This window comes from Centrocercus urophasianus, unplaced genomic scaffold, assembly GCF_019232065.1.
Source record: "Centrocercus urophasianus isolate 14NV4802_14NV808 unplaced genomic scaffold, USGS_Curo_1.0 seq_290, whole genome shotgun sequence".
Taxonomy (NCBI): domain Eukaryota; kingdom Metazoa; phylum Chordata; class Aves; order Galliformes; family Phasianidae; genus Centrocercus; species Centrocercus urophasianus.
The window spans coordinates 1-386 of NW_024884856.1; the positions used below are offsets into that span (position 1 = coordinate 1).

The window sequence follows — 386 nt, forward strand, 5'->3', positions numbered from 1 at the left end:
GGTGTTGGTGCTGCAGGTTTAGCTGGTGCAGGGGGAGTTGGGTTTCCATATGGGAAGGATGGTCTCCCAGCTGGAGCTGGTGTTGGTGCTGCAGGTTTAGCTGGTGCAGGGGGAGTTGGGATTCCATATGGGAAGGATGGTCTCCCAGCTGGAGCTGGGGCTGGTGTCGGTGTTGCAGGTTTAGCTGGTGCAGGGGGAGTTGGGATTCCATTTGGGAAGGATGGTCTCCCAGCTGGAGCTGGAGCTGGGGCTGGTATTGGTGCAGGTTTAGCTGGTGCAGGGGCTGTTGGGTCTCCATATGGGAAGGATGGTCTCCCAGCTGGGGCTGGTGTTGGTGTAGCAGGTTTAGCTGCTGCAGGGGCAGCTGGGTCTCCATTTGGGAAGGA

At 58.8% G+C, this 386-nt stretch overlaps 1 protein-coding gene across 1 annotated transcript in view; it reads left to right on the forward strand.

Moving 5' to 3' along the window:
- Positions 1 to 3: 3 nt before the first annotated feature.
- Positions 4 to 386, forward strand: part of IGFN1 (immunoglobulin like and fibronectin type III domain containing 1) — a gene marked incomplete at its 5' end in the record, with an annotated part of 10,857 nt that continues 10,474 nt past the window's right edge. Inside the window, 2 exon segments of the mRNA XM_042828313.1 lie at positions 4 to 383; positions 385 to 386. The exon segment at positions 385 to 386 is cut by the window's right edge and continues 846 nt beyond it. Coding sequence (XP_042684247.1) covers positions 4 to 383; positions 385 to 386 — 382 coding nt within the window.